Source organism: Mustelus asterias, chromosome 26 (assembly GCF_964213995.1).
Source record: "Mustelus asterias chromosome 26, sMusAst1.hap1.1, whole genome shotgun sequence".
NCBI classification, from domain to species: Eukaryota; Metazoa; Chordata; class Chondrichthyes; order Carcharhiniformes; family Triakidae; genus Mustelus; species Mustelus asterias.
The window spans coordinates 20,045,160-20,071,522 of record NC_135826.1 but is presented as its reverse complement, the minus strand read 5'-3'; the positions used below and the strand labels follow the sequence as shown (position 1 = coordinate 20,071,522).

Here is a 26,363-nt window from a genome sequence, read left to right as displayed (position 1 = left end):
GATGGAAATTGGAAGTAAAAGTTTTTAAAAGAACACATGGGCATGCAGGGGTGGCAATGGAAATCTGGAATGAGAAATGCCCATTCAGTTTCAGGCAGTGCTGCCTCACAGCACCAGGGACCTGGGTTTGATTCCCGGCTGGGGTCACTGTCTGTGCGGAATCTGCATGTTCTCCCCGTGTCTGCGTGGGTTTCCTCCGGGTGCTCCAGTTTCTTCCCACAGTCTGAAAGATGTGCTGGTTAGGTGCATTGCCCATGTTAAATTCTCCCTCAGTGTACCCAAACAGGCGCTGGAGTGTGATGACGAGGGGATTTTCTCAGTAACTTCATTGCAGTATTAATGTAAGCCTACTTGTGACACTAATAAATAAACTTGAACTCTTTCTGATAAGAAGTAAGAATATTCAAAAAGTCAAAGACCTGGGATTTTCAGGTCCAACAGGGGTTGTTACAGGCCACCCAAAACGCCGTTGACTTTTATTGGTACCGGATGATCCCAATGGAGGACGGAACAGGAAAACCCTGCCCAAAATCTCCTCCACTTGACTCTGTCCTGCCCCTTCTGCAGCCAACACTTTCCCCATCTATAGAGGGAAATGACCATTAAATCCAGTGAAACCTTTGATCTTCTGAACTTACAGCTTCACAATTCATTGCATAGTAGTTTCTTTCCAGAATGGTTAAGCATTGCAAATGTAACTTTATTTTTTATTCTTTCATGGGATGTGGGCGTCACTAGCCAGGCCACCATTTTGTTGCCCATCCCTAATTGCCCTTGAACTGCAGAGGGCGGCTGAGAGTTTGCTTTTACGGCCGGCACGGTGGCACAGTGGTTACTACTGCTTCCTCACAGCTCCAGGGACCCGGGTTCGATTCTGGCCTCGGATGACTGTGCGGAGTTTGCACCTTCTTCCCCGTGTCTGTGTGGTTTTCCTCCTGGGTGCTCCGGTTTCCTCCCACACTCGAAAGATGAGCAGGTTAGGCGGATTGGCCATGCTAAATTGTCCCTTAGTGTCCAAAGATGTGTAGGTCAGCCAAGGTAAATGTGTGGGGTAACGGGAATAGGGAGGGACAGAGAACCTGGATAAGATATTCTGTCAGCGTGACAGCGCAGACCCGATGGACCGAATGGCCTCTTCTGCGCTGTAGGGATTCTATGTTAACAGGAAAGGTGGAAATAAGTTAGGGTCATTCAGGATTTCCTGCTGGAAATACCTACAGTTCCACCATCATCGTATCGAGTGTTCTCTTCTGGAAGCTTGAAGTTCATTATCTCTGATCATTATCCCTGCTGAAACGTCATCACATTATTCTAAGGAACAGTTTTATAAGAACATAAGAAATAGGAGCAGGAGTAGGCCATCTAGCTCCTCGAGCCTGCCCCGCCATTCAATAAGATCATGGCTGATCTGAAGTGGATCAGTTCCACTTACCCGCCTGATCCCCATAACCCCTAATTCCTTTACCGATCAGGAATCCATCTATCCGTGATTTAAACATATTCAACGAGGTAGCCTCCACCACTTCAGTGGGCAGAGAATTCCAGAGATTCACCACCCTCTGAGAGAAGAAGTTCCTCCTCAACTCTGTCCTAAACTGACCCCCCTTTATTTTGAGGCTGTGCCCTCTAGTTCTAGTTTCCTTTCTAAGTGGAAAGAATCTCTCCATCTCTACCCTATCCAGTCCCTTCATTATCTTATAGGTCTCTATAAGATCCCCCCCTCAGCCTTCTAAATTCCAACGAATACAAACCCAATCTGCTCAGTCTCTCCTCATAGTCAACACCCCTCATCTCTGGTATCAACCTGGTGAACCTTCTCTGCACTCCCTCCAAGGCCAATATATCCTTCCGCAAATAAGGGGACCAATACTGCACACAGTATTCCAGCTGCGGCCTCACCAATGCCCTGTACAGATGCAGCAAGACATCTCTGCTTTTATATTCTATCCCCCTTGCGATATAGGCCAACATCCCATTTGCCTTCTTGATCACCTGTTGCACCTGCAGACTGGGGTTTTGGCGTCTCATGCACAAGGACCCGCAGGTCCCTCTGCACAGTAGCATGTTGTAATTTCTTTCCATTTAGATAATAATCCAGTTTGCTATTATTTCTTCCAAAGTGAATAACCTCGCATTTGTTAACGTTATACTCCATCTGCCAGATCCTCGCCCACTCACTCAGCCTGTCCAAATCTCTCTGCAGACCTTCTACGCCCTCCACACGATTCACTTTTGCAGCATCAATTGACAATGTACTTTTCACCAATCTAAACCAGTCACCAGGCTCTACTCTCACTTACCTTTTCTATATTATTCCATGTTGATGGGGTGTTAGTTACGGAATGGTGGTGCTTAAAGAAGTCTTCAGAGCCTTCAGCAGGTTAGCTGTCAGCCTTTTTTTTAACAAGTGGGACTATTTAGACATGCATAGGCAAGGGTACAGGTTAGGATCTATCTCCATGCTTAGATCTTAATCCAGTTTGGTGCAACACCACACTGACCCCTGGGTCTGGACCATGTGCCTTCTCGCGTCACAGTGTGGCCGTTACTGTACTCAGTCCCACAATAATCTTGTTTGTTCCAGACCCTTATACTACACTCTGAGGTTCCCCCTGTGTCATCTCCTTACAAATATGAAGAGAACCCAAGTTTCCACAGTCTTTCAAAGTAACTGGGGGTTACCATTAACCAGAAACTGAACTGGACCAACCATATAAATACCAGTGCTACAATGTCAGAGGCTGGGAGTTCTGTGGTGAGTAACTCACCCCCTGACTCTCCAAAGCCTGTCCATTATCTATAAGCCACAAGTTAAGAGTGTGATGGAATACTTTACAAATGCCTGGATGTGTGCAGTTCCAACAACACTCAAGATGATTGAAACCTAGCAGCTTGCTTGACTAGAATCCTATCCACTACTTTACTCCCTCCGTCACTGACAGCAGTGTCTATCATCTACAAGATGCACTTCAACTCATCAAAGCTCCTTCTACAGCACCTTCCAAGCCACAACCTCCAGCACCTAGAAAAATCGGGGCAGCAGATGCATGGGAACCTCCTAGTTCCCCTCCTCCAAGCCATACACCATCCTGACAGGGAACTATGTCACCACTCCTTCACTGTCGTTGGATCAAAACCTCCCTCCACAACAGCACTCTGGGTGTACCTACACCACATGGACTGCATCAATTCAAGGAGGCAGCTCACCACCACCTTCTCGAGGGCAATCAGGGATGGGCAACAAATGGCAGAAGCACAGATTTGTTACTGTCAGCCTGGTGCTCACATCCTGTGAAAGAATTAAGAAAAGAATGAATCTTCTGGAGGCAAGGAATCAGCGTTGTTGCTCTATATTTTTGAATCATTAACAAAAAGGCTGAATATCTTTCTTGTACTACCTTTGCAAACAAGACACAGCAGCATTCACAGTGTGGCCTGACCACAATACGGCACCGTTTGAACATCACATTCTCCATGTGGAAGTAAGAGGCTAAGAATATATCATGTGAGCAAAGATTGACTACGTTTATGCAGAACAGTGGCACCAAATACTAAACCACTTAGCCTGACAGTGGCAGAGAAACGTGTAAAAGGGGAAAGCAGAATGTTAAAAAATGGGAAGTGATCCATCACATAAAAATCTCTCTCTCTTATCTTCCCCCCCCCCCCCCCCCCCCCCCACCCCGATTTGGAGAGCTGTTAAAAGTCAATGGCTCTCCAAGTTTTCCTGTCCCACCCATGATGATGGTGGGAGTGGAAAATCCCAGCCAAAGTTTTCGTTAAGTAACCATTGTTGCCTTTTCCTGCAGTTTGGTTGCATTGTCAGTGCTGATTCAGGCCAGAGTTGATCATAAGGGAGCTACAGTTAACCACAATTGTAGATACGTACAGGCTGGATGGCTGGTTCGTGACGCAGAGCGATGCCAACAACGTAGGTTCAATTCCCTCACCGGCTGAATTTATTCATGAACAATGCCTTCTCAACCTTGCCCCTCGCCTGAGGTGTGGTGACCCTTTGGTTAAATTGTCACCAGTCAGTTCCCCACTTCAAAGGTGAGAGCAGCCTATGGTCCTCTGGGACCAACGCCGACTTTAACTAGAGGTGGGTGGCACTTTGGCACAGTGGTTAGCACTGCTGCCTCAGCGCCAGGGACCCGGGTTCAATTCCGGCCTTGGGTCTCTGTCTGTGTGGAGTTTGCACATTCTCCCTGTGTCTGCGTGGGTTTCCTCCGGGTGCTCCGGTTTCCTCCCACACTCCAAAGGTGTGCGGGTTAGGTTGATTGGCCATGCTAAACTGATCCTAGTCTCAGGGAGATTAGCAGGGTAAATGCGTGGGGTTGCCCGAATAGGGCCTGGGTGGGATTGTGGTCGGTACAGGCTCAGTGGGCCGAAGGGCCTTCTTCTGCACTGTAGGGATTCTATGATTTTACAGAATAAAGCACTACTGTACATAACTAAATTGTATTTACTTTACTGTATATTGTTATGGTCTGAGTCCAAATGTATGAGGTAATGAAAGTTACTCATGTTCATTGGAGAAAAGTTTTGAATTGGAATTCAAATCTTAATAATTTCACCTGTCTACCATATAAATGAGAGTGCATTGACAATGCATTCATTTCCCTTCCTTGTCAATCTCAAAGGTGCAGCAGATGATGGCCCAGTGGAATGCTCACTAGACTATTAACCCAGAAAGTCAGCTAATGTTCTGGGGACCAGGATTCGAATCCCGCCACCGCAGATGGTGGAATTTGAATTCAATAAAAAATACCTGGAATTAAGAATCACAGAATACCACAGTGCAGAAGAGGCCCTTCGGTCCATCGAGTCTGCATCGACGCATGAAAGGCCCTGACCTGCCCATCTAATCCCACTTGGCCCATAGCCTTGAATGTTATGGCGCGCCAAGTACTCATCCAGGTATTTTTTAAAGGATGTGAGGCAACCCGCCTCCACCACCCTCCCAGACAGCGCATTCCAGACCATCACCACCCTCTGGATAAAAAGGTTTTTCCTCAAATCCCCCCCCCTAAACCTCCCAACAATCACAAGTTAAAAGTGAGGGGTGGGAGGTTTAGGGGGGATTTGAGAAAAAACGTTTTTACCCAGAGAGTGGTGAGGGTCTGGAATGCGCTGCCTGGGAGGGTGGTGGAAGCGGGATGCCTCACAACCTTTAAAAAGTACCCGGATGAACACTTGGCACGCCATAACATTCAGGGCTATGGACCAAGTGCTGGCAAGTGGGATTAGGTGGGCAGGTCAGGGCATTTCATGCGTCGGTGCAGACTCGATGGGCCGAAGGGCCTCTTCTGCACTGTAGGATTCTGTGATTTTAACTTGTGACCCCTCGTAACTGACCCTTCAACTAAAGGGAACAACTACTGCTGCTGATGACCATGAAACCATTGTCGATTGACAGAAAAACCTATCTGGTTCACCAATCTCATTTAGGGAAGGAAATCTGCTGTCCTTACCTGGTCTGGCCTACGTGTGACTCCAGAGCCACAGCAATGCGGTTGACTCTCAACTGCCTTCTGAAATGGCCTAGCAAGCCACTCAGTTCAAGGGAAATTAGGGATGGGCAATAAATGCTGGCCCAGCCAGCGATGCCCATTTCCCACGAATGAATAAAAAAATGATGTTATCCGCACCTGATCCAGCCAATGCTCCAAATAGTAATTTGTACGTACTATAGTCATAGCATGGCTGATTAACCACAGAATGTTGCTCCTTTCTTTAAATGGAAGAAATACATTTATGAAACAGCTATTTGCTTGAACCATTTGATTTGACTTATTATTGTCACATGCATTAGCATACATGAAAAGTATTGTTTCTTGTGCGCTATACAAGCTAAACATACCGTTCATAGAGAAGGAAAGGAGACAGTGCAGAATGTAGTATTACAGGCATAGCAAGGGTGTAGAGAAAGACCAACTTAATGCAAGGCAAGTCCATTCAAAAGTCTGACAGCAGCAGGAAAGAAGCTGTTCTTGAGTCGGTTGGCACATGATCTCAGACTTTTGTACCTTCTTCCCGAAGGAAGAAGGTGGAAGAGAGAATGTCCGGGGTGCGTGGGGTCCTTAATTATGCTGGCTGCTTTTCCGAGGCAGCGGGAAGTGTAGACAGAGTCTGGCTTGCGTGATGGATTGGGCTACATTCACGAGCTTTTGTAGTTCCTTGCGGTCTTGGGCAGAGCAGGAGCCATACCAAGCTGTGATACAGCCAGAAAGAATGCTTTCTATGGTGCATCTGTAAAAGTTGGTGAGAGTTGTAGCTGACATGCCAAATTTCCTTAGTCTTCTGAGAAAGTAGAGGCGTTGGTGGGCTTTCTTAACTATAGTGTCAGCATGGGGGGACCAGGACAGATTGTTGGTGATCTGGACACCTAAAAACTTGAAACTCTCGACCCTTTCTACTTTGTCCCCATTGATGTAGGCAGGGGCGTGTTCTCCTTTACGCTTCCCAATGACAATCTCTTTTGTTTTGTTGACATTGAGGGAGAGATTATTGTTGCTGCACCAGTTGACATTGTGAGAGGTGCTTGGGAGGTCTACCATTTGCTTGGGAGGTCTACCATCCTCCATTGCCCTTGAGTTTGAAGGGTTGCGATGGGAGGAGATTTACATGCTCACTGTCTTGCTCTGCCAGTCTCTGTGTGCAGTCGTGTGTTCTTTACATTGCCCTCGCTTTTGTTTTCTTTCCTCCCCCTCGGGTTGGCACAGTGGTCGAAAACCAGAGTAAAAGTCACCTGTATTTTAATTTTATATTTCCTCTCGAGAAATAATGAAAAAAAGGAGAGACACTGCATTTCTATAGCACCTCTCGCCACCTCAGTATGTACCAAAGCTCTTCGAAGCCAGTGAGGTACTTCTGAAATGGAGCCACTGTTGTAACGCTGGTTCACGCAGGAACCAATTCGCGCAAAGCAAGCCCCCAACAAACTGTGATGTGGTAATGACCGGATCATTTGTTTATACTCTTCTGATATTGCAAATGGGCAAATTAACCAGGTAAATTTAATCGATAGCCCCTTCAAGGGGTATTGTAATTAAGGAAGAGGTTTAAAAGGAACTGTACCAAATTAAATCCGAATGTGTTTTCGGGGGGAGGGGGGGGGGGGGGGGGTGATGAAGCACTCCAGCCCCTAGGGTTTCCAGTGGGTGCAAAAAGCCTCGGGAATGCCGCAGGATACTGCGTGCTCCCTTTCAAAGGACACCCGGCCATGAACCTAGCTGCGGAAGAGGGGCAGACAGTCAACCCGTTGACCCTTTTGCTCACCCCTGCCTGGATCTGGCAATGACCAGCTTGGGGAGCAGTCTGGCAAGCTGGTCCTCCCCCTTGACCAGCCCCCCTTCTCTGCACTGGGTCGCAAAAGACCAGGAGCATTGTGTCGAATTGCAGCCAACATTTCAGAAGCTTTATTTGTTGATCAGTGTTGTTAGAGGGTTAATCCCCAGCCTGGACACTGGGGAGAATTTCCGACTCTTCTTTGCAGATTTCCATGGGATCTTTTACAACCACTTGAAAGGAAGGACTTGGTTTAATGTCGCAACTAACGGTGCAGCATGACTTTCGTACTGCACTGGAGCATCAGGCGAACATTTTCTGCTCGAGTCCCTGGAGTGGGACTTGAACCCACAACAGAGGGAAGACTGCTACCTTAGGCTGGCATATTTTGCCCATTTATGGTTGCCCTGAAAAAATAGCAGTGGGCCTTATTTTTAAATCAAGGTCACTTTGAACTCGAGTTAGCTGGGCTAGTAGCTGTGGAACATGTGTTCCAGACAATCTAACATCTTTTGTGGTTCATTTTTCTGGAGCCAACATGCAAGTTATAGTTGAGTTGCATAACCTGCCATGATATAAATTGAACAGTTGACTTTAGGATTGCTAGTCCAGCACCATTTACCACTTCACCAAAATACACTGCAGCAGACGGATTTAAGATTTTGATTCTTGTCAGGTCAGCCTAACACCGCAGAAATAGAGGGCGGGATTTTCCGGCCCGCTCGCCCCAAGGTCGGAAATGAGGTTAACGATCCTTTGCATGGTTCGTGTCCCGCCCACTATGATTCCCGTGGCAGACGGAATGGGACAATTCTTCCCAAAGCCATTCACGCCCCGCTGCCACTGTAAGCAAGGATGGAAAATTTGGCACTCGGCCAATTCTCCGTTCACTGCAGCGGGAGCAGAGAATCCTACCGGCGTGAATGGCCAGAAAATTCTGGCCATTGTGTCTCAATCCCTACCCATAAAGAGAGTCTCTTCCTATTTACATTCTGAGTGCCCTCAGTTATATATTTAAAATGGTTGCAGGGTTGCTTTGAGAGCTGATCGCATGATTTGATGGTGATGTAATTAGGATGTGGGCTCAGGCTGTTGTTTTACTTTCAGTTTTGTACTTGATGCAATGCAGAGAGCAGCTCCTCAATAAAGCCTGCTGAGTGTTTGTTTGAATCTAAGCGTGCAAACAGTTCTTTCTCTGTTAAAATCCACAACCCAGAACATAGAACATTACAATCTCCCCCCTCTCCTCATGGAACATTATCAAACCATGTACCTTATCCAGTTAATACAAAATGCTGCAGACAAGCACTAAGGTTTCAGTCTGTGCTTCCCTGAACTTCCCTTCCCATTCCATGGAGAAACACTTGCCCTTCAGATCATGTTCTTCCAGTGAATGGATGGATTTGAAATCAGTGACTCACTGTGTAGTAAGTTGGGCTGCAGGACAATGTAGAACTCGAATGTTCCTCACGGTTGCTTTGGCAGTTTTCCTTATTCTGTAATAATTGAGCAGTCTAATTTGTACCTTGTGTTTCATTTAAACCAGGCACTGGAGAAAGTGGCAAAAGCACATTCATCAAACAGATGAGAATCATCCATGGGTCTGGATACTCCGAGGAAGACAGGAAAGCCTTTGCAAAGTTGGTCTACCAGAACATAATCACCGCAGTCCAGTCCATTGTAAGAGCTATGGACATCTTAAATATACAATACCAGCAGCCGGGAAATAAGGTAAGATCTAAAGGAATGTGTAAAAAAATTGGCCAAAGTAAATCTCTCAAGTTAAAGTCTTCCTTTTTAAGATTAAGTTTTTTTTAAAGTTTATTTATTAGTGATACAGGTCGGCTTACATTAACACTGCAATTAAGTTACTGTGAAAATCCCCTAGCCTGTTTGGGTACAAGGAGGGAGAATTTAGCATGGCCAATGCACTTAACCAGCACGTCTTTTGGACTGTGGGAGGAAGCCGGGGCAGCTGGAAGAAAAGCACGCAAACACGGAGAGAACGTGCAGACTCTGCACAGTGACCCAAGCTGGGAATTGAACCTGGATCTCTGGTGCTGTGAGGCAGCAGTGCTAACCAGTGTGCCACCATGCCGCCCTATTGGATGCATTATCTGCTTCATGTGAGGATGGTTCTGGCTATATTTAATCAGTTTCTATTTCATCACCTGTGTGAGTCTCTATGAAATAAGAATGGCAAGGGATGAATTTCTGAGTTCAATCTGGAGCCTTTGCCTGTCAGCCGTGCCCGTTGAGGAACTGCCGTGGATGAATATTGGCACAGTGCTACACTTCATCCAAATCATTGTCAAAAGGTAAACATGGTGGTCATGTCTTGCATCACCATTCCACAAACAACAAATGATGAATGAACAGTTAATCATTTTTTGCTGGTGGTGTTTGAAGGAGGAATGTTGGCCGAACACCAGGGGAATTTGTTGCTGTTTATTAAATAGTCGCATGACATTTTTAACATTAAAAGCAGACAGGAGCTTAGCTTACTGTGTTATCCAAAGGGCGGGACTCGCCCATCTACAGTACTGAGTACTGAGCAGTTTGATTCACTGATGCTCCAACCAAACATGTGGAGGTTAGGCGCATTGGCTAAATTGCCCCTTAGTGTCAGGGGGATTAGCAGGGTAAATGCGTGGGATGATAGGGTGGCCTGGGTGGGATTGTGGTCGGTGCAGACTCAATGGGCTGAATGGCCTCCTTCTGCACTGTGGGATTCTATGATTATAATGGACTCCCACTCCAACCACCAGTCTGCTATGCCTATCATATCTGTGATCTACAGGATGCACTAGCCAAGGTTGCTTCGACAGTCCGTCATTCCCATTTAACCTCTCCACCAAGAAGGGCAATGCGGGACCATCATCACTACCAGGTTTCCCTCGCTCATTATCCGCACTGTTCCTTCATTGTTGTTGGATCACTGTTGGGCCCTGGAATTCATTCATAGAATCTCTGCAGTGCAGAAAGAGACCGTTCAGCCCATCGAGCCTGCACCGACAACAATTCCATCCTGGCCCTATCTCCGTCACGCCAAGTATTTACCCTGCCAATCCCCCTGACACGAAGGGTCACTTTACCATGTCCAATCAACCTAACCTGCAACCGGAGCACCCGGAGGAAACCCATGCAGACACAGGGAGAGTGTGCAAACTCCACACAGACAGTCACCCGAGGAATTGAACCCGGGTCCCTGGCACTGCGAGGCTGCAGTGCTAACCACTGTGCCACCATGCCACCCTGACTCGATTATGGTGGCATAGTGGATAGCAAAGCTGCCTCATAGCGCCAGGGACCTGGGTTCGATTCCTGGCTTGTGGGTTCTCGTGTCTGGTTGGGTTTCTCAGGGGGCGTCGGTCTCCTCCCACACTCTAAAGATGTGCAGGTTAGGTGGATTGCCATGCTAAATTCTCCCTCAGTGTACCCGAACGGACTTCGGAGTGTGGCAACTAGGCGATTTTCACAGTAACTTCATTGCAGTGTTAATGTAGCCTACTTGGGACTGCAGCAGTTTAAATGACAAAGAACAAAGAAAAGTACGGCACAGGAACAGGCCCTTCGGCCCTCCAAGCTTGTGCTAATCATGATGCCCTAACTACAATAAAATAAACTTCTGCCTTTACCCGGTCTGTATCCCTCTATTCCCTCCCTATTCATGTACCCATCGAGACGCCTCTTAAATGTTGCTAATGTGCCTGCTTCCTCCATCACCTTTTGGCAGCGCGTTCCAGGCACCCACCACTCTCTGCGTGGAAAAACGTCCCCCGCACATCTCCCTTAAAATTTCCCCCTCTCACCTTGAACCTTGAAAATATGTAGAAGGCCCAGCTGTACATTGTCAGGGCAACTTGGACGGGTATTAAACGAGGCCCACGATGCGAAACAATTGATGGTGAAAGTGCTGCATTTTGATTCATGTGGCTCAGGTTACAGGTTAAAATATTGGACCGCTTTCCTGAATTTGGAAAAGAATGATGTGCAGTGGAGGGTTCACCTTTCACTGCAGAATGTATCTAGAAACAAGAGGGAGTTGGAACGAGGAGGAAGATGAGGTCAGGGACTTTCATATCAACAGGCATTGTTGTTTCAGTATTAATTTGCATGCGCAAAAAGGAACAGGTGACTGACAGGAATATTACCTGTTTAGTTGAATGAAGCATTTGCTCCGACTAAATTATTTTCTTGCTAATCTTCAAGTGGGTAATCTCACACCATTAATCCTCCATCTGCTTTTGCCAGCAAAGTGTATTAGTTCAGGTAGCCAGCATTTATCAACTGTGACAACAAGCAACATGGAAAGGGAGATATAAGGGAAATATTTCATTTGGACCTTATTAATAATGCATTTATCTTACAAATTCTATACAGCTGCAGTAAGGTTCCGTTCAAATATTACATTGTCCCAGAAGAGTGAAGGCCATTCTTGCTTCACTTTTTTGAAATTATTCCATCCCGTAAGGATTGTGATGGAGACCACAGCAAGATAAAATACTTAACATCTTGAAAGGTTATCAGAGCTCTTTTATTCCCTTCATAGTGAGACTAGACAGTGTTGAATAATTTCTTTCACGCTTGGCTCTGTCAGGCATCTGAAATCGCCATTCAAAGAGCAAGAAATGACTTTACAGTAAGGTCAATAAAGCTTTTCCTGTTTCCCTTTGGGGTGCATTTGATAATACCACAGCTGCACCACTTGTACTTCCTGACCATGTGCAGTTGCAGTTCCCGTATTAATATTTCCCACACATTACATACTATGCTTAATCTCCAACAGCTGTCTTTCCCTGGCTGTACTTAATTTGCATTAATCTATAGTTCCTCATACCATAATATACCAGATTTAACACTTATTTAATTTGCATTAATCTATAGTTCCCCATACCATAATATACCAGATTTAACACTTGGCATGTCAGTTACAACTCTCTCCAATGTTTACAGGTGCACCACAGAAAGCATTCTTTCTGGTTGTATCACAGCTTGGTATGGCTCCTACTCTGCCCAAGACCGCAAGGAACTACAAAAGGTCCTGAATGTAGCCCAATTCATCACGCAAACCAGCCTCCCATCCATTGACTCTGTCTACACTTCCCGCTGCCTCGGCAAAGCAGCCAGCATAATTAAGGACCCCTCGCACCCCGGATTCTCTCTTCCACCTTCTTCCTTCGGGAAAAAGATACAAAAGCTTGAGGTCACGTACCAACCCACTCAAGAACAGCTTCTTCCCTGCTGCTGTCAGACTTTTGAAAGGACTTGCCTTGCATTAAGTTGATCTTTCTCTACACCCTAGCTATGACTGTAACACTACATTCTGTACTCTCTCGTTTCCTTCTCTATGAATGGTATGTTTTGTCAGTATAGCGCGCAAGAAACAATACTTTTCACTGTATGTTAATACATGTGACAATAATAAATCAAATCAAATCACTCAGTTACATGTTTTCCACTATATCATTTACATTCTACCCTTAATCCTCATAAACCTATAGTCAACATAGAATCATAGAACCCCTACAAGTGCTGAAGGAGGCCATTCGGCCCATTGAGCTTGCACCGACAACAATCCCACCCAGGCCCTATCCCTGTAACCCCACAAATTACCCTGCTAATCCTACCTGACACTAAGGCTGGATTTTTACCGCCCCATTCACCACAGGAATCGGAGAGAGTGAGGGGCAGAACATGGGCAGAACATTGACCTCAGCCGGGGCTTTACGATTACGGGACGAGCGAGGCCGTAAAATCCCACCCTATGGGTCAATTTAGCACGGCCAATCAACCTAACCTGCACATCTTTGGATTGTGGGAGGAAACTGGAGCACCCGGAGGAAACCCACGCAGACACTGGGAGAATGTGCCACCGTGGCGCCCAATATCAACTTTGTTTTCTTTTTTCACCTCTGTTTTCTGTCAGAAAAATTACTTTTGTGGCTGGTAAGATACCCTTAACCAGCTATCGAAAGGCACATTTTACATGGATTTTGGCACTGTCATTGATTAACCCCCTAATAATTATTCAAATTTGATTAGTGCTTGATTGTTTGAAGATTTCTTTTCAGCCTGGGACTGAGGTAAATTTGAACTTCTCTCAGCATGAATTGAAATCATTGAATCCTTACAGTACAGAAGGAGGCCTTTCAGCCCATCAAACCTGCACCCACAACAATCCCACCCAGGCCCTATCCCCATAAACCCATGTATTTACCGTTCTGATCCCCATGACATTAAGGGGCAAGGTAGCATGGCCAGTGTATCTAACCTGCACATCTTTAGACTGTGGGATGAAACCGGAGCACCCAGAGGAAGCCCCTGCAGACACGGGAGATTTGATTTGATTTATTATTCTCACATGTATTAGTATACAGTGAAAAGTTTTTTTTTTAGACAAAACATACCGTATATAGAGAAGGAAAGGAGAGCATGTAGAATGTAGTGTTACAGTCATAGCTAGGGTGTAGAGAATGATCAACTTAATCCAAAGTAGGTCCATTCAAAAGCCTGATGGCAGCAGGGAAGAAGCTGTTCTTGAGTCGGTTGGCACATGTCCTCAGACTTTTGCATTTGTTTCCCGACAGAAGATGGTGGAAGAGAGAATGTCCGGGGTGCATGCGGTCCCTGATTATGCTGCTTACTTTTACAAGGCAGCGGGAAGTGTAGACAGAGTCAGTGGATGGGAGGCTGGTTTACTGGGCTTCGTTCACGACCCTTTGGAGTTTATTGCGGTCTTGGTCAGAGTAGGAGCCATACCAAGCTGTGATACAACCAGAAAGAATGCTTTCTATGGTGCATCTGTAAAAGTTGGTGAGAGTTGTAGCGGACATGCCAAATTTCCTTGTCTCCTGAGAAAGTAGAGACGTTGGTGGGCTTTCTTAACTATAGAATCGGCATGGAGGGACCAAGATGGATTGTTGGTGGTCTGGACACCTAAAAACTTGAAGCTCTCAAACATTTCTACTTCATCCCCATTGACATAGACAGAATCATAGAATCATAGAAACCCTACAGTGCAGAAAGAGGCCATTCGGCCCATCGAGTCTGCACCGACCACAATCCCACCCAGGCCCTACCCCCACAGGGGCGTGTCCTCCACTACGCTTCCTGAAGTCGATGACTATCTCCTTTGTTTTGTTGATATTGAGGGAGAGATTATTGTCGTCACACCTGTTCACCAGATTCTCTATCTCTTTTTAACCTGTAACCTGAGCCACATGAATCAAAACTCTGTCTCGTCATTGTTTGAGATCCGACCCACTGCGGTGGTGATATCAGCAAACTTGAAAATCGAGTTGGTGGGGAATTTGGCCGCACAGTCATAGGCGAATAAAGTGTATAGTAACAGCTTGTGGGGCACCGGTGTTGAGGATGATCGTGGAGGAGGTGTTGTTGCCTATCCTTACTGATTGCAATCTGTGGGTTAGGAAGTTGAGGATCCAGTCGCAGAGGGAGGGGCCGAGCCCCAGGCCACGGAGTTTGGAGATGTCGGAATAATGGTGTGCAAATGCCACACAGTCAGTCATCCAAGGCCGGAATTGAACCTGGGTCCCTGGTGCTGTGAGGCAGCAGTGCTAACCACTATGCTATCATGCCCATGCACTCCAACATTGCGGAAAAAGATACATGGGCAGGTGGATGCAATGTGAGGCAATTGTACATGTATAGGGTGTCTTCAAGTCATGTCAGGAGATATAGTGCTCTTGGCTTCTTTATTTTACATGCTCATCCTAGTGGAGGAACATTGGTGCTTCCTGCACCAAGCACAGTCAAGCTGAGTTGGATATAGTACAACTCCATACAGAGTGAAACTCGATCTCATGACCTCAACAGTAGGCCTCAGAAATAAAAGCATAAAGTGCTTGAAATTCTCAGTGGGTCCAGAGGCATCTGAGAGGGGATGGAAGGTTAAAGAAGATTGCCCAGTTTATCTTTTAAGCGACTGTTGAGGCAATATAAGTGAAAATCTTCCTGCTGATAATTGGACTGGCAAAAGTAGTCATTGCAGGAATTTATATTAATACACATTTCTAGTTTCATATTCAATTATTGTAGACCATAATCATTCTTTTGTCATAGAAATCATAGAAATCATAGAAACCCTACAGTGCAGAAGGAGGCCATTCGGCCCATCGAGTCTGCACCGACCACAATCCCACCCAGACCCTACCCCCACATATTTACCCGCTAATCCCTCTAACCTACACATCCCAGGACTCTAAGGGGCAATTTTTTTTTTTAACCTGGCCAATCAACCTAACCCGCACATCTTTGGACATCAATGTAACCTATAGAGAATTGCACCAAGTATCTTTATCTATTCAAACTTCTGTAAACATTTTGGTTAGTAGTTGAAGAATGGACCTATTTAAACACAGAAATACTTTGGAAAGCTTCTGTTGGTTAAGCAAACATGATCTATTGATGAAAAGAGTAAAATATTGACAGGAATTCTCAACCGAGGAAATACAGCCTTTTTGTTAAAATTGAGTAGTTTTTGATTGGACTTCCTGTACTTGCTCTTTAACAAAATCATTGGTTGCTTCCAAACCAATAGCAATAAGGCAAGAAAACTGTGTACAGTATTGGTTACCTTATTTAAGGAAGCAATTATAGAGTCATTGGGCTTTACAGCATGGAAACAGGCCCTTCAGCCCAATTTGTCCATGCCCCCCAATTTTTACCATTAAAGCTTGTCCCAATTTTGGCCCATATCCCTCGATACCAATCTTACCCATGTAACCATCTAAATGCTTTTTAAAAGACAAAATTGTACCCACCTCTACTACTACTTTTGGCAGCTTGTTCCAGGCACTCACCATTCTTTGAGTGAAAAATTTGCCCCTTTTTGTATCTGTCCCCTTTCACCTTAAACCTATGCCCTCTAGTTTTAGACTCCGTTACCTTTGGGAAAATATATTGACTATCTACCTTATCTTTGCTTTTCATTATTTTATAGACCTCTGTAAGATCACCTCTTAGCCTCCTGTGCTCCAGAGAAAAATAGTCCCAGTCTATCCAGCCTCTCCTTATAACTCAAACCATCAAGTCCCGGTAGCACTCTTGTAAATCTTTTCTGTACTCTTTCTAGTTTAATAATATCCTTTCTATAACAGGGTGACCAGAACTGTACACAGTATTCCATGTGTGGCCTTACCAAAGTACAACTTCAACAAGACGTCCCAACCCCTGTATTAAATATTCTGACCAATGAAACCAAACATGCCAAATGTCACCTTCACCCCCTATCCACCTGTGATGCCATTTTCAAAGAATTATGAACTTGCACCCCTAGATCTCTTTGTTCTGTAACTCTCCCCAACGCTTTACCATTAACTGAGTAAGTCCTGCCCCGGTTCGATCTACTGAAATACATCACCTCGCATTTATCTAATTTAAACTTCATCTGTCATTCGTCAGCCCACTGGTCCAATTGATCAAGATCCCGTTGCAATCTGAGATAACCTTCTTCACTGTCCACTATGCCACCAATCTTGGTGTCATCTGCAAACTTACTAACCATGCCTCCTATATTCTCATCCAAATCATTAATATAAATGACAAATAACAGTGGACCCAGCACTGATCCCTGAGGCACACCGCTGGTCACAGGCCTCCAGTTTGAAAAACAATCCTCTACAACCACCCTCTGGCTTCTGTCATCAAGCCAACTTTGTATCCAATTGGCTACCTCACACTGGATCCCGTGAGATTTAACCTTCTGCAACAACCTACCATTTAGTACCCTGTCAAAGGCCTCATTAAAGTCCATGTAAACAACGTTGACTGCACTGCCCTCATCTATCTTCTTGGTTACCCCTTCAAAAAATTCAGTTAAATTCGTGAGACATGATTTTCCACTCACAGAGCCATGCTGACTGTCCCTAGTCAGTCCTTGCCTCTTTAAATGCCTGTAGATCCTGTCTTTCAGAATATCTTCTAACAACTTACCCATTGCAGACATTAGGCTCACTGGCCTGTAATTCCCAGGCTTTTCCCTGCAGCCTTGCTTAAACAAAGGCACAACATTTGCCACCCTCCAATCTTCAGGCAGCTCACCTGTGGCTGTCGATGATACAAATATTTCTGCCAGGGGACCCACAATTTCTTTCCTAGCCTCCCACGACATCCTGGGATACACTTCATCAGGTCCTGGGGAATTATCTACCTTCATGCACTTTAAGACTTCCAGCACCTCCTTCTCTAATATGTACGCTCCTCAAGACATCACTATTTATTTCCCCAAGTTCCCTCACATCCATGCCTTTCTCAACAGTAAATACTGATGAGCAATATTCATTTAGGATCTCACCCATCTCTTGTGGTTCTGCACATAGATTACCTTGTTGATCCTTAAGAGGCCCTATTCTCTCCCTAGTTACTCTTTTGCCCTTTATATATTTGTGGAAGCTCTTTGGATTCTCCATTGCCTTATCTGCCTAAGTAATCTCATGTCCCCTTTTTGCCCTTCTGATTTCTCTCTTAACTCTACTTCGACACCCTCTATACTCTTCAAGAGATCCACTTGGTCCCAGTTCACTGAAAGCTTACCGGATTAATACCTGGAATGGTTGGGTTGTCTTATGAGGACAAGTTGGCCAGTCTAGGCTTGTACCGACTGGAGTTTGGAGTCAATCTCGGGGTGGCTTGATTGAAACATATAAAATTCTACGGGGTTTTGACAGGGCAGATATGGGGAGGATGTTTCCGCTTGTGGGCAAATCTAGAACCAGGTGTTTAAAAATAGGGGTCACGGAGATGAGGCAATTTTTTTCTCTGAGTGTGGTGAGTTTTTGAAACTCTCTTCCTGAAAAGGTAGCGGAATATTTTTCAGGCACAGGTAGCTAGATTCTTGGAAAGCAAACGGGTGATAGGGTATCAATGGTAGGCAGGATGCAGATTTGAGGTGACTATCAGATCATCCATGAACTTAGTAGAATCATAGAATCCCTACAGTGCAGAAGGAGGCCATTCAGCCCATCGAGTCTACACCTGCCACAATCCGAACCCAGGCCCTGTTCCCATAACCCCCCACATTTACCCTGCTAATCCTCCTGACATTAGGCTTAATTTAACATGGCTAATCAACCTAACCCGCACATCCTTGGACTGTGGGAGGAAACCGGAGCACCCGGAGGAAACCCACGCAGACACGGGGAGAATGAAGATACTGGGGTGACTGTTAGAAGGGGTAAGAAGCAGTCAGTGCAACAATCCCCTGTGGCTGTTCCTTTGTATAACAAGTATACTGTTTTGGATACTGTTGGGGGGGGGGGGGAACCTACCAGGGGTAAGCCATGGGGTACAGGTCTCTGGCACAGAGTCTGCCCCTGTTGCTCAGAAGGGAAGGGGGGAGAGGAGTAGAACATTAGCCATTGGGGACTCCATAGTTAGGGGGGACAGATAGGAGATTCTGTGGGAACGAGAGAGACTCGCGGCTGGTGTGTTGCCTCCCAGGTGCCGGGCTCCATGATGTCTCGGATCGTGTTTTCGGGATCCTTAAGGGGGAGGGGGACCAGGCCCAAGTTGTGGTTCACAGAGGCACCAAAGACATAGGTAGGAAAAGGGATGGGGATGTAAGGCAGAAATTCAGGGAGTTAGGGTGGAAGCTTAGAGCTAGAACAAACAGTTGTTATCTCTGGTTTGTTACCCATGCAACGTGCTAGCGAGGAGAGGAATAGGGAGAGAGAGCAGTTGAACACGTGGCTACAGGGATGGTGCAGGAGGGAGGGATTCAGATACCTGGATAATTGGGGGTCATTCTGGGGTAGGTGGGACCTACAAACGGGATGGTCTACACCTGAACCAGAAGGGTACCAATGTCCAGGGGGGGAAATTTGCTAATGCTCTTCGGGCGGGTTTAAACTAATTCAGCAGGGGGATGGGAACCTGAATTGTAGCTCCAGTGTACAGGAGGTTGAGAGTAGTGAGGTCATGAAGAAGGTTTCAAGGTCGTCGGAGTGTACCGGCAGGCAGGAAGGTGGTTTGAAGTGTGTCTACTTCAATGCCAGGAGCATCTGGAATAAGGTGGGTGAACTTGCAGCATGGGTTGGTACCTGGGACTTCGATGTTGTGGCCATTTCGGAGACGTGGATAGAGCAGGGGCAGGAATGGTTGTTGCAGGTTCCGGGGTTTAGATGTTTCAGTAAGATCAGGGAAAGTGGTAAAAGAGGGGGAGGTGTGGCATTGTTAGTCAAGACAGTAAGGAGTCTAACAACACCAGGTTAAAGTCCAACAGGTTTATTTGGTAGCAAACGCCACTAGCTTTCGGAGCGCTGCTCCTTCGTCAGGTGAGTGGGAGATCTGCTCATAAACAGCAAACAGGGCATATAAAGACACAAACTCAATTTACTGAATAATGATTGGAATGCGAGTCTTTACAGCTAATCAAGTCTTAAAGGTACAGACAATGTGAGTGGAGAGAGCATTAAGCACAGGTTAAAGAGATGTGTATCGTCTCCAGACAGGACAGCCAGTGAGATTTTGCAAGTTGTGGAGGTTACAGATAGTGTGACATGAACCCAAGATCCCGGTTGAGGCCATCCTCATGTGTGCGGACCTTGGCTATCAGTCTCTGCTCAGCGACTCTGTGTTGTCATGTGTCGTGAAGGCCGTCTTGGAGAACGCTTACCCGAATATCAGAGACCAAATGCCCGTGATCGCTGAAGTGCCTCCCAACAGGAAAAGAACAGTCTTGCCTGGCGATTGTTGAGCGGTGTTCATTCATCCGTTGTCGTAGCGTCTGCATGGTTTCCCCAATGTACCATACCTCGGGACATCCTTTTCTGCAGTGTATCAGATAGACAATGTTGGCTGAGTTGCAAGAGTAGGTACCGTGTACCTGGTGGATGGTGTTCTCACGTGAGATTATGGCATCCGTGTCGATGATCCGGCACGTCTTGCAGTGGTTGCTATGGCAGGGTTGTGTGGTGTCGTGGTCACTGTTCTCCTGAAGGCTGGGTAGTTTGCTGCGGACAATGGTCTGTTTGAGGTTGTGTGGTTGTTTGAAGGCAAGAAGTGGGGGTGTGGGGATGGCCTTGGCGAGATGTTCATCTTCATCAATGACATGTTGAAAGAGGAGATGTCATAGCTTCTCTGCTCCGGGGAAGTACTGGATGACGAAGGGTACTCTGTCCACCGTGTCCCGTGTTTGTCTTCTGAGGAGGTCGGTGCGCTTTTCCGCTGTGGCGCGTCGGAACTGTCGATCGATGAGTCGAGCGCCATATCCTGTTCTTATGAGGGCATCTTTCAGCGTCTGGACACCTCCAGATTTATAATCATCTAAAAAGGAATAATTTGATTAGGGATAGTCAACACGGTTTTGTGAAGGGTAGGTCGTGCCTCACAAACCTTATTGAGTTCTTTGAGAAGGTGACCAAAGAGGTGGATAAGGGTAAAGCAGTTGATGTGGTGTATACAGATTTCAGTAAAGCGTTTGATAAGGTTCCCCATGGTAAGCTATTGCAGAAGATACGGAGGCATGGGATTGAGGGTGATTTAGCGGTTTGGATCAGAAATTGGCTAGATGTAAGAAGACAGAGGGTGTTGGTTGATGGGAAATGTTCATCCTGGAGTTCAGTTACTAGTGGTGTACCGCAAGGATCTGTTTTGGGGCCACTGCTGTTTGTCATTTTTATAAATGACCTGGATAAGGGCGTAGAAGGATGGGTTAGTAAATTTGCGGATGACACTAAAGTCGGTGGAGTTGTGGACAGTGCGGAAGGATGTTGCAGGTTACAGAGAGACATAGATAAGCTGCAGTGCTGGGCTGAGAGGTGGCAAATGGAGTTTAATGCGGAAAAGTGTGAGGTGATTCACTTTGGAAGGAGTAACAGGAATACAGAGTACTGGGCTAATGGTAAGATACTTGCTAGTGTGGATGAGCAGAGAGATCTCGGTGTCCACGTGCATAGATCCCTGAAAGTTGGCACCCAGGTTGATAGGGTTGTTAAGAAGGCATACGGTGTGTTAGCTTTTATTGGTAGAGGGATTGAGTTTCGGAGCCATGAGGTCATGTTGCAGCTGTACAAAACTCTGGTGCGGCCGCACTTGGAGTATTGCGTACAGTTCTGGTCGCCGCATTATAGGAAGGATGTGGAAGCATTGGAAAGGGTGCAGAAGAGATTTACCAGGATGTTGCCTGGTATGGTGGGAAGGTCTTGTGAGGAAAGGCTGAGGAACTTGAGGCTGTTTTCATTAGAGAGAAGAAGGTTAAGAGGTGACTTAATAGAGGCATATAAGATGATCAGAGGATTAGATAGGGTGGATAGTGAGAGCCTTTTTCCTCGGATGATGATGGCTAGCACGAGGGGACATAGCTTTAAATTGAGGGGTGATAGATATAGGACAGATGTCAGAGGTAGGTTCTTTACTCGGAGAGTAGTAAGGACATGGAATGCCCTGCCTGCAGCAGTAGTGGACTCGCCAACATTAAGGGCATTTAAATGGGCATTGGATAAACATATGGATGATATTGGAATAGTGTAGGTTAGATGGGCTTTAGATTGGTTTCACAGATCGGCGCAACATCGAGGGTCGAAGGGCTTGTACTGCGCTATAATGTTCTATGTTCTAACGTGTAAACTCCACACAGACAGTGACCCGGGGCCAGAATTGAACCCGGGACCTTGATGCAGTGGGGCACCAGTATTAACCACTGTGCCACCTTGCCACCCAACTTATTAAATGGCGAAGCAGGCTCGAGGGGCTGAATGGCCTATTCCTGCTCCAGCTCCATATGTAAGGATTACTCGTGCAGCAGGTGTGCTTGGAAAGGAAAGACAGCTCAACGTGAGTTCCAACATCAATTTTCCAAATTCTGTCCACTTTCAGCAGTAATTGCAACTCCGATTCCCAGCGTTCGTTGATTTCACTTTAGCTAAAACAAAGTGATTCCACATCAGGCATAGCTTCCGCAAGAGGTAAGCTTTCCCTTGGAGGGGAAGACCAATGGAATTTCAGGACTCTCTTCCATTATTATCTCACAGCCCAGCTGCAGGGAGTAACCAGTACCTCATATTGCAGCTGTGGGGAGTGTGCTTGTTAGATATTCAGTGCCAGAGACGTTTAGATCACAAGGCTGATTTCAATTAGCAATATCCATGCACATTCACTGCTAATTACATTAGCATCGTGTAAGAATATGCATGATTAGACTTAACATGCAAAAAATACCAACAGAGCTTTACTAATTGGAGGAAAGAAACTCATACAATATTAATGACACATACTAGACTTCCTAAACTTAATAAAAATGTGCATTAATTATCAGGTAATTGCCTTGCCTGCTCCTATTGTGTTTACTCTTAAAAGTTAATTTTTACCAGACTGCCCGATGGTTTAGTGATGTCGTCACCATCGCAGAGGCAAGTTTGTTCCCTGGTTCATGTCGGGTTAACTAAAATTAGCTGGAGCAGTGGTGCAGGCGTGACAATTAGCCGCAATATTGGTTTATGGAAAGGAAAATGACGGTTTTACAGCACACTTCAATGGAGGTGTGCGTATATAAGTCAGTTGACAGCTAGGCTGCGTTCAGTAGTGGCGCCCTCTGCATTGGGACATTCGGCCGACACTTGCTGTGAAGGCTCACATGAAGCATGGGTTTGGGTGAGAGAGTGGAGAGTAACTGGTGCCCATGCATTCCAGTGAGTGACCCGGCAGTAAAGGACTCACAACCTGAAAAGGAATGAAAAATACTTCCTGGTGTGGTGCCCTTTGGATCACTGTGGTGTGATAATTCATTATGTTGCTGCAAATGCTCTGTATTGTGTTTGGATAGTAAGAAGTCTCACAACACCAGGTTTAAGTCCAACAGGTTTATTTGGTAGCAAATACCATAAGCTTTCGGAGCGCTGCACCTTCGTCAGATGGAGTGGAAATGTGCTCTCAAACAGTGCACAGAGACACAGAAATCAAGTTACAGAATACTGATTAGAATGCGAATCCCTACAGCCAGCCAGGTCTTAAAGGTACAGACAATGTGGGTGGAGGGAGCATTAAACACAGATTAAAGAGATGTGTATTGTCTCCAGACAAAACAGCTCGTGAGATTCTGCAAGCCCAGGAGGCAAGCTGTGGGGGTTACTGATAATGTGACATAAATCCAACATCCCGGTTTAGGCCGTCCTCATGTGTGCGACAATACACATCTCTTTAACCTGTGTTTAATGCTCCCTCCACCCACATTGTCTGTACCTTTAAGACCTGGCTGGCTGTAGGGATTCGCATTCTAATCAGTATTCTGTAACTTGATTTTGTGTCTCTGTGCACTGTTGGAGAACAGATATCCACTCCATCTGATGAAGGAGCAGCGCTCCGAAAGCTTATGGTATTTGCTACCAAATAAACCTGTTGGACTTTAACCTGGTGTTGTGAGACTTCTTACTGTGTTCACCCCAGTCCAACGCCGGCATCTCCACATCTTGTGTTAGGATAACAGCCAATTTCCAAACTGACTGTCTTTGCAGCCTGTATATTTAACACTGACAGGGACCCGGGTTCGATTCTCGGCCCTGGGTTACTGTCTGTGTGGAGTTTGCACATTTTCTCTGTGTCTGCATGGGTTTCCTCCGGGTGCTCCGGTTTCCTCCCACAGTCCAAAGATGTGTGGGTTGGATTGAATCGGCATGCTAAATTGCCCCTTAGTTTTAGGGGATCTTGCAGGGTAAATATGTGGGGCTACAGGGATAGGGGCTGGGTGGGATTGTGGTCGGTGCAGACTCAATGGGGCCAAACAGCCTCCTTCTGTACTGTAGGGATTCTATGAACCACAAAAGATCAATACAGCTAAGGAATGTAGCTGAATGAATGATAGAATCATAGAATCCCAACCGTGCAGAAGGAGGCCATTCAGCCCATCAAGTCTGCACTGACGATAATCCCACCAAGGCCCTATTCCCGTAACTCCTCGTATTTACCCTGCTACTCCCCCTGACTCTAAGGGATAACTTAGCATTGGCCAATGCACCTAACCTGCACATCTTTGGACTGTGGGAGGAAACCGGAGCACCCGGAGAAAACCCACGCTGACACGGGGAGAACGTGCAAACTCCACACAGACAGTGACCAAAGCCGGAATCAAACCTGGATCCCTGGCGCTGTGATGCTTTGTGCCACAGTGCCGCCCATGAGGAAAAGATTGATAGGTGAAAGGGATTTAATTTTGGATAAGTTGCCGGATAAAGAATGGCAGATCTGCGGGCATCACCTTAAAATATGGAGGGGCAATTTCAGCTTTAGTGGGGCAGAGAGTGGCATGAGTGGATTGGCCACCAGTTGGACACCCAATTCGATTTTTCCTTCCAAGGAAGGGAATGTTGAACCTCGAGCTACAAAGGCATGAATAAGGATTTTGGCAGCGGTGAGGGAAAGAAGCGTAGACTCTTTTCAAGATTAGAACTAAAGGGTGATATTCAGGTACTTTGTAACATTGACGTTTAGAGTTGGTCATTGGCTGCTATAGTTCTCACTGTGAAATGGTTGCGGGGCCATTCTCCCAGCCAGGAGACTCAAGCGGAGGCCGTTTCGCGGGCTCCCCGCTGGGCGCCACAGCTTCCGCAAGTCTTCGGCTGCCGGATTTCAGCTCCACGCCAGAAATCGGCACAGAACTGTATAAATTATTTAAAGTAGAATTTGCATTTCATTAGTGGGCCCGGGATTGAAATCTCTGGGTCCGCTAGCCTCTCCCACCACCCTTGTCCCCGCCAGGAGTGATTCACTCCAGCGGGGCTTACAACAGCTCTCCATTAGTGGAGAGCTGGTGGCCCAATCCCGCTTGAGTGAAGGGAGGCCATGGAAGCTCCCCATAGGGTCAGGGATAAGGGGGTGTGAAGCCTGGGCATTGCCAGCTTGGCAGTGCCAACCTAGCCACCTGGCACTGCTCGAGGCAAAGTGGCAATGTCCAAGGGGGCACCTTGGCACTGCCCACCAGGCATTGGGCAGTGCCAAGGGGATGGGGTCTATAGGGGCGGGGCCTCAGGGCACAATTGGTGAAAATGGGGGGGTCCGGCTGCCACTCTGTGCATGGCTGTGACCGTGGGCAGGAGGCCAGCGATTGGTGCTGGATGTTTGGGTGGAGTCGACCTGACTGAGGGGGCCCGGGGCTCTTGGAGGTGCGGTCAAGACTGTGGGGGGGAAGGGAGGGTCGGGTGGGATGGGAAGGGCTGGGATGGGAGTGAGGGAGATGGGGACTGCGGGGGAAGAGGTGCATCGAAGCTGGCCCACCCACATTCGGGGGGGGGCCAGCAATCCGGTGGTAGGGGGGTTGGTAGGGCAACGATGCGGGGGTCACAGGCCTGGCCAGCGATCGAGAGGCCGGCACTGCAGGACCAGTGCGCATAAGGCGGCACAGTGTTTAGCACTGCTGCCTTACAGCGCCAGTGGCCCAGATTCAATTCCCGACTTGGGTCACTGTCTGTGCAGAGTTCGCACGTTCTCCCCGTGTCTGCGTGGGTTTCCTACAGGTGCTCCGGTTTCCTCCCACAGTCCAAAGATGTGCGGGTTAGGTTGATTCACCATGCTAAATTGCCCCTTAGTGTCAGGAGGTTAGTAGTGTAAGTAAGTGGGGTTATGAGGGTAGGGCCTGGGTGGGATTGTGATCAATGCAGACTTGAATGGCCAAGTGGCCTCTTTCTGTGCTGTGGGATTCTATGATGCTATGTTTCTTTGCGCCGATCTCGGTGCTGACAGACTGGAGCTTGCGCAGTGGCCCGCTCAGCGCTATGCTGCCAGCCTCTCCAGTGGGAAAAAGCCCTGCTCCCTGAATTTTCGCGAGATTCACGCTGGTGCACCCTGCAGTGCACAGAGTGTGGGAGGTACATTTTGAAAATCCCGCTGAAAACACCAGCATGATTTACTCCAGCTTTCATGCGAATTCGACACTTAAAGAACTTTTTTGGGAGAATCCCACTCGTTATTTTTGCAAAACCATTCCCTTTGCAGCCGAGTGTAATTTTACAAGTTGACTTCGGAAATTTCCACTTTGGATATGGCAATAGGAATATAAAAGAGAAGAGTTGACAAGAAATGCTCCAAATGTGCGATTATGTAGCTAACTGCACTAATAGAAG

At 46.7% G+C, this 26,363-nt stretch overlaps 1 protein-coding gene across 1 annotated transcript in view; it reads left to right on the top strand.

The window, feature by feature from the left end:
* Positions 1 to 26,363, top strand: part of LOC144479502 (guanine nucleotide-binding protein subunit alpha-14-like) — a 99,124-nt gene that overhangs the window by 47,729 nt on the left and 25,032 nt on the right. The window contains exon 2 of the mRNA XM_078198233.1: positions 8,837 to 9,021. Within this exon, the coding sequence (XP_078054359.1) occupies positions 8,837 to 9,021 (185 nt within the window). The remainder of the gene's footprint in view (positions 1 to 8,836; positions 9,022 to 26,363) is intronic.